The sequence below is a fragment of the Bufo bufo genome, chromosome 6, assembly GCF_905171765.1.
Source record: "Bufo bufo chromosome 6, aBufBuf1.1, whole genome shotgun sequence".
NCBI classification, from domain to species: domain Eukaryota; kingdom Metazoa; phylum Chordata; class Amphibia; order Anura; family Bufonidae; genus Bufo; species Bufo bufo.
Window position 1 is genome coordinate 25,375,960 of NC_053394.1, and position 8,014 is coordinate 25,383,973.

An 8,014-nucleotide genomic window follows, 5' to 3' on the forward strand; every position below is an offset into this window, starting at 1 on the left:
GACACGCTCCAATTTAGAAAAACGGGGCCCCCCAAGTGAAGGAAACTGCACAGCGCACGTGCACAGCATGCTTTCCATTCATTTCTATGGGAGTTCTAAAAAGAGCCACTCACACAAACGCACCCCCCGCTCTAATCACCTCTATGGGACTGCTGGAAAAAGCTGAGCGAACAGAAATTTTCAGAACCCCCACAGAAATGAATGGAGGGTGGCCACGCGTGTGCAGCTGCTCTCCATTCACTTTGGGTGTCCCTTTCTGGATATAGGATCAAGTCCATGAGGTAGGACCTGCACCTATCTGACATTGGTGGCCTATCCTAGCGATATGTTACCAATGTCTGAGGTGAGAAAATCTCTTTAACATCTCACAGTGTGACGTCAGACGCAGCTAGATATTGTAGATAGCAACTGGATGACGTTGTAGGACGCACCTGCTTTCTCCACTTGTCTCCACCGTCTCCTCCTTGGGTTTCTCTTCTACAGTCTGAGATAACAATTCCTCTATAAGTCTCCGCAGCTCATGTTTTTGGGCAACCTAAATGAAGCAGGGGGTCAGTCACATTATAGTTATGCATGCTCATACGATAGCTGATAGTATATGGACATCATAGAGGGTGATTCCCATATGAAAGCAAGGCTGCGGACACATTCTACATATGTCAGAGGTGACCTTACATAAAAAAAATTGTACTATTTTCCATCTCCAGTCTTCATTCCTTCATTCATTTTCAGAACCCGATATTCATTTACAACCTGCTGGTAGTTTCCGTATTCACTCTTGTGAACGTGTCCCTCCCTGTAATATGTGCTGGACGTGAGAGGCGTGGGTCCAGGATGCTGCTGACTTCCCTGGCTCTCATTTATCAGCACAGCTCTATTCCTGGATTATTCTTCCCTTCCCCTGCAGTGTCTGCCATGGGTGCTCTCCTGTCTACAGTAAGGCTACTTTCACACTTGCGTTGTTGTCTGATCTGGCAGGGATCAGAAAAACGCTTCCGTTACTGATAATACAACCATCTGCGTCCGTTATGAACGGATCCGGTTGTATTATCTTTAACATAGCAATGACGGATCATGAACACCATTGAAAGTCAATGGGGGACGGATCAGTTTTTTTGTATTGTGTCTGAAAAAACGGATCCGTCCCCATTGACTTGCATTGTGGGTCATGACGGAAAGACGTTTTGCTCCACATTCCATGACGGAAAGAAAACAGGTTTGCTCTCCGGTATGGAAACACAACCAAATGGAACGGATTGTATTTTGGAGCGCTCCGTTCTGTTCAGTTCCGTTTTGTCCCCATTGACAATGAATGGGGACAAAACTGAAGCGTTTTTCTCCGGTACTGAGACCCTATGACGTATCTCAATACTGGAAAATGTACACGCAGTTGTGAAAGTAGCCTTTCACATAGCCTTTGTGTTTTTCTCTTTCCATTAACCCCTTGAGTCACAGAGGATTTTTTGTTTTTTCGTTACATGTACAATGCTGGGATTCAAGGGGTTAAAACTGCCCCAATTTACAGGCCTCCTTGGATGCTCCCCCCCCTCTCCACACACTGATCTGCCATGTGCAGTCTCCTCGCTGCTCAAAGCTGCTATCTGTAACACCAAGAGAAGGGAGAGCCGAGAAAGCTGAGTCAGGAGCAGTGTGCTGTGATGTGAGAAGCGGCAGCACCACCAGCTCGGTGGAGGGGTTACGCAGACTCTGCAGCAACAAAATGGTAGGAAATCGTTAAGACTAAAAAGACTCAAAAAAGCAAATGAACAATAAAAGATTCTACGCAAAGGTGTCCACAGCCTGTAACAGAGCTTCAATTTGTCTCCTTCTGACAAGTTGTTCTCTCAAATTATTTTCAGCTTTTTTTTTTATTTACACCCTTTTTTGGATAAGGCTAGTTTCACACTAGCGTTAAAGTTTTCCGGTATTGAGATCCGTCATAGGGGCTCAATACCGGGGAAAAACGCTTCAGTTTTGTCCCCATTCATTGTCAATGGGGACAAAACTGAACTGAAGGGTACGGAATGCTCCAAAATGCATTCCGTTTCATCCCCAGAACGGAGAGAAAACCGCATGCTGCGGTTGTCTTTCCGTCCTGGGATGTAGAGCAAAATGGATCCGTCATGACCCCCAATGCAAGTCAATGGGGACGGATCCATTTTCTCTGGCACAATCTGCCACAATAGAAAAGAGATCCGTCCTCCATTGACTTTCAATGGAGTTTAAAACGGATCCGTCTTGGCAATGTTTAAGATAATACAACCGGATCCGTTCATAACGGACGCAGATGGTTGTATTATCTGTAACGGAAGCGTTTTTGCTGGACCCTGCCGGATCCAGCAAAAACGCTAATGTGAAAGTAGCCTTAGCTGGCTAACAACCCAAAGCTGCCCTGAATGAGATCTGCTTTGTTACATACTGATGCATCCTCTGCTTCCATATCATTCCAAATCTAGGCAGATTTCCGCTTGAGGGTTTTAGGAAAACTAAGTGACAACCCTTGTGTGAGTTACAATGTTTTTTTATTGGTTGTCACCAAGATTTCCCAGAAACTGACTACAGCTAAGCAACAGATGAACTTGACAACATAAGGGAAGACTAAATTTAAGGTCTGTGGTATGTCTGTAATTATGGAGACACATAGGGGGCGTTTTAGGCGCCGGTCTTAATAACCCCTATATCTAAAGTTATGAAGAGGTGCCGGCCTCTTCATAAACTTCGGCGTATCCAGCGCTGGTCTAAATGTAAGCCAGCTTCCTAGCAGTCTTACATTTAGACCATTTTCTAAGTCTAGAAACGGAAGGAGATTTTCAATTAAGACTACCGTGCTCAGGGGCGCAGCTATAGGGGGTGCAGAGGTAGCAGTTGCTACCGGGCCCAGGAGCCTGAGGGGGCCCAAGGACCCTTGTGCCACAAAAGAAGACACCAGTATTATAGAAAGTGCATGCTGGTCAAGTTAGGGAAGGGGATTAGGTCAAGAATTTGGCATGGGTGTGGGGGGGTGCTGTTTCCATTTTTGCCTCAGGCAGCACAAAGGCTATGTGCTTCCCGTTCCCTGGCCAGAAAGCATTGAGGGAAGGGGGGCCCAAGCTGAAGTCTTGCACCAGGGCCCATGAGCTTTTAGCTACGCCCCTGACCGTGCTTTATTTTGGAGTCATTGGAGCAGTAAAAATGGTTGCAAAAATCTACACGTCTTTTAATATATATGTTATAGCCAAAGCCCGTGGCCACCACTGTTTCACTAATCAGTCACGGGTTTTGGTTTCCTGGAGGCGTGGACCGGCCTCCTTCTCAGCACTTTCCAGTGGGCCTGGCCGCCAGGTTTGCGCTGTCCCTCCGTCCACGCAGGCTGTGTCCTGCTTGTCACGTCTTCCTGTGCCCTTAGGCGGTGCGCACGCACTCCCTCCGGTTCTAAACCGGCCAGAGCATCTGCACCTTAATCTGCCAAGTCAGGTCAATTAAGGCACCTTCCGCTGTAGAAGGGTGCCTGGGCAACAGGTTCCATAGTTTGCCAAGTTCCTGCAAAGGTGTGCTGTCTCTATTGTCTGCCCATGTACTGACTTTCTGCCTGTTTACTGGATTCTGACCCTCCGCTGCCTGACCTTGCCTCTGTATTGAACCCTTTGCTGCCTGCCCTGATCTCAGACCATGTACCGTATTGCATATACTCCGCCTGTCCCTGACTACCGATTTTGCCTGACCCCTTGGTGCTCTTCACTACTCCATAAGGTAATGGCCCGCTGGTTCCCCTGGAGTGAAGTCCATATCCCTGTATAGGGGTTAAAGGGTGAATACCAGGGGACCGCCAGGATAACGCCCATAGGACTGACCCAAAGTCCAATCTGTTGGTTGTGTGAGGGATTATCTCTGGGGTTTCGGTCACAGATATCTCGCTGAAAACAGTGTTGCAGTCCAAACCATACATTTATTTTGGCACGCCAGCAATACCAGAACAACTAAACAATGAACAAACGATACGATACAATCCCTGACTCACCTATACAGTGCTGTTCAGATAGTGTCAGGTCCGGCTTCCTCAGCTAAGCGTATACCAGCCCCCAGGCTGTAACACGGTCAGTCCAGGCTATTTCCCAGCCTCAAGGTTTCTCAGCCAAGCCCGGCTGAAACTACACATCCAGAGCCTCACCTGGCCTCTGGTTGTAACCATACCCCCAACTGACAGTCTGGGATAGGCTAGGTCTACACGACGACAATAAGGGCACAACTACACTGCAACATTTGTCGTGCAACAATTTTTATAATGGCAGTCTATGGTGTCGCACTGCAACATGCGACATTCCATCTCAAATGGATTTTCTGCGACTGTTGCGTCGCAGTCGCAGCATGTTGCATGTTGCAGTGCGACACCATAGACTGCCATTATAAAAATTGTCGCGCGGCATTGGTGCGACAAATGTCGTCGTGTAGACCTAGCCATAGGCTTTTACTCCCCAGTAATGATTGTGGCACCTGGTGCTGCCTCAGACCTGCTGATTGACGGGGAAGAGATGGAAAAACCTGCCATACACCTCCCCTAACCGCCATGAGGCCTGTCACCGCCTCACAGTTGACATTGTGGTTTCACACCCACTGACGTAACAATACATAAAGCTGTAAAGACAACGTGTATGATCAGCATTGCCCTAAAACATAAGGACTGCAGTACTTCACCTTTGAAATTTCACTGGGGACCAGTTCCCGAGGAAGGTGCTCTAAAGTTTCAATCTGTCTTAGTTTCTTGCGTAGTTTTCGGAGCTCAAAAGCGGCCATTGCAGTCTTAGGAAAAAACAACAAGGGTTAAAGGAGATGTTTTTCTTTTCTTTTCTTATAGCAGCGAGGGTATTAAAATGATATATATATTCTTAGGTTCTGAATCCCCTCCATTCCAGGGCCACCTGGATCCCTCCTGTCGTTGCAGCCATGAGGTGCCGTATACTGCACATGACTACTGCAGCCAATCACTGGCTTCAGCAGTATATAGCACACAATGGCTGCAGCGGTCACCTGAGGTATACAGACATGAGACCACTGCAGTCATGTAAACAAAGTTTGTCAGGGAGGACACCGAGGTGGAACTGGAATGGATGGAGAGGGTTCAGGATAGTAAGAATAAGTTTGGCATCAGATCTACACAGCACCATCAATCTGGAAGTGGAGGGAGTTAATTACCGCAGCGCAGCTCCCAATGAAGCCAATGCGTCTTTAACCCCTTCCCGCTATCCGTTGTAATAGTATGGTGGATGTCGGGTCATTCAGCACAGCAGACACCAGGGTTAAAAGGAGTTTTCCGAGATTTTGATACTGATGACCTATCCTCAGGATAGTATTCAAATCAAAGTTGACGGCAGCATATCCATATAGAAGATCTTTATTCATAATGGATCCATAGAAAAATGTACAAAAAATGTATTTTTCAAGTCTTTTGGGCCTTTTTTGTACATTTTTCTATGGACCCATTATGAATAAAGATCTTCTATATGGATATGTTGCCGTCAACTTTGATTTGAATACTGATCTAATGACCACTGTGGATCTGGGGTCACGGATGGGCTGAGGCATTGCTGTGGAAGTCTGCATGGTACTTTGGTGCTGCTCTGAACTAGTGTTTTTTCTGCTATCCTCAGGATAGGTCATCAGCATCTGATCATGGGGGTCCAACACCCGGGACCCCCGCTGATCAGCTATTTTGAGAAGGCATTGGCACTCCTGTGAGCGCGGCGGCCTTCTCGCAGCGCCGTACATTGTATAGCGGCTGTACTTGGTATCGCGCTCAGTCCCATAGAAATGAATGGGGCTCAGTGCGATACCAAGCACAGCCGCTATACAATGTACCACACTGTGCCTGGTGAGCTGCGATAAGGCCGCGGCGCTCACAGGAGTGAGAATGCCTTCTCAAAACAGCTGATCAACCGGGGTCCTGGGATAGGTCATCAGTATAAAAATCTTAGAAAACCCCTTTAATGTCCGTGATCGGCGGTAATGCCGATCACAGATATGTAACCCCTCAGACGCCATGGTCAAATGTGACCATGGCATCCAAGAGGCTGAAAACCCTGAAGCGCATGCTTTCTGGGCAGGAATGCCTCCCCAGGCAGAAATAGGGGCAGGCGCTGCATAGGAGTAATGAGCCAGAGCCTGTACTAGACTTCTATGCTCATTACTTGTATATTACAATTCAGGCCAGCAGGTGGCAGCATCGAATTGTAATATAACGATAAAAAAAATAATCATCATGGGCATCGCTGGGTCCAAAGACACCTGTACTATTAAAATTAAAAGGCAGTAGGAAAATAACAAAGTGATCTGGTCTCCAGATCTGCAGTACTAATCATTTATTACTGTAGGTAATGGTCTAAAATCGGAGAGACAGATTCTCTGGGCTGTATGAAGAGAAGGCGCGTGCTGTCTCCTGTCTCTCTTTCTGCTCGCATTGGCAGGAGACGGCACGTCCGCATGGTGTGTGCCTTCTATTTAGGCCTCATGCACACGGCCGTTGTTTTGGTCCGCGTCCGAGCCGCACATTGTGCGGCTTGGGCGCGGACCCATTCACTTCAATGGGGCCGCAAAAGATGCGGAAAGCACTCCGTGTGCTGTCCACATCCGTTGTTCCATTCCGCGGCCCCGCAAAAAAAATATAACATGTCCCATTCTTGTCCGCAAAACGGACAAGAATAGGCAGTTATATCAATAGGCAGTTTATTCATAATGGATCCATAGGAAAATGTACAAATTGCGGAAGGCACACGGGCGGCTTCCGTTTTTTGCGGATCCGCGGTTTGCAGGCCGCAAAAAACCGGCACGGTCGTGTGCATGTAGCCTTATACAGCTGATCGGCGGGGGTGCCGGGTGTCGGACCCCCAGCGATCTGATATTGATGACCTATCCTAAGGATAGGTCATTAATATTAAAAGCCCAGAGAATCCCTTTAAGGCCTCCATGATATATTGTCTAGAAGTTATACATTTCTGAGATGTGAATACCCCTTTTAAAGGGTTTATCCCGCTATATACATGGGGGGCCCACAGATAGGTAAAATAGGGGTCCTAAGTACTGTAAAGAGCACAACCAGATAGATATGGGATAGATATTAGATACATAGAGATATAAGGAGACAGACAGATGATAGATATATAACCAGCAGCCCAGTCAGTGAGGACATTGGGTCTAGCACCCTTCCCTATACGCAGACAGCCGGCCTCCACACGAGGACATGCAGAGGGCGGCACACGCGGGGTTCAGGCCGCACATCTCTGCTCTGTGGTGACTTCTATAATAAAACATAATTTGCCAAAATTACCTTTTTCCCGCGCCCCGGAAGGTAAACAGGAGCATGACCCGGAAGTGCGGCCGGCTGCTAGGCGACTGGCTGGACACCGGAAGTCTCGCGGCCGCCATTTTGTTGGCTTGCTTTGTGTGTGTGTCGGCGCAGTCAGCGGACCTACGTGTTCTATAATGAAGTCCTGTACATGATGTCACAGTATGGGAGCCACAGGCACGGCTCACCTCAGTGCTGCCCTCACGGCCGGCTGCTGCTGTAGTGCCTCAAGGCGCACACTGTAGTGTTACAACTGTGTTATATACAGACCTGGATCTCCAATTAATGTGTAGTTCTCCCCTAGTTCATGAATCTAATGCTAGAACTACAGTTCAGACTGACACAAATGTGCAGACAGCAGAGAAGGAACTGGGCTCCCGTGGAGTTATTGAGGGGTGCTGCACTTGTGTCGTCATGGCTCTGGTATGGGGGCTGTAAATCACGGCCTGCGTGCGTTTCGCCATCTTCAGCCTGACTGCGGCTCCGATTATATGATCTAGCGGTCACAGCAGTTGAAGTTGCTTTCAATTAAAGCATTTAACCACTTCACATCCAGGCCATTTGCCCCCTTCCTGACCAGGCCTAATTGAGCAAATCTGACATATGTCACTTTATGTGGTAATAACTTTGGAACGCCTTTACTTATCCAAGTCATTCAGAGATTGTTTTCTCGTGACACCTTGCACTTCATGACAGTCA

The 8,014-nt window shown here is 47.7% G+C and overlaps 1 protein-coding gene across 2 annotated transcripts in view; it reads right to left on the reverse strand.

Moving 5' to 3' along the window:
* LOC121004834 (WD repeat-containing protein 5-like) overlaps positions 1 to 7,378 on the reverse strand; it is a 59,024-nt gene extending 51,646 nt beyond the window's left edge. Inside the window, exons 1-3 of one of the 2 annotated variants that reach the window (XM_040437206.1) lie at positions 7,298 to 7,378; positions 4,672 to 4,776; positions 432 to 535 (exon numbers count right to left, since the gene is read on the reverse strand). In XM_040437206.1, coding sequence (XP_040293140.1) covers positions 432 to 535; positions 4,672 to 4,770 — 203 coding nt within the window. In that variant the 5' untranslated portion in view covers positions 4,771 to 4,776; positions 7,298 to 7,378. Of the gene's footprint in view, positions 1 to 431; positions 536 to 4,671; positions 4,778 to 7,181; positions 7,266 to 7,297 lie in introns of those variants that run through there. The other variant, XM_040437207.1, reaches the window with a different exon arrangement.
* Positions 7,379 to 8,014: the final 636 nt, after the last annotated feature.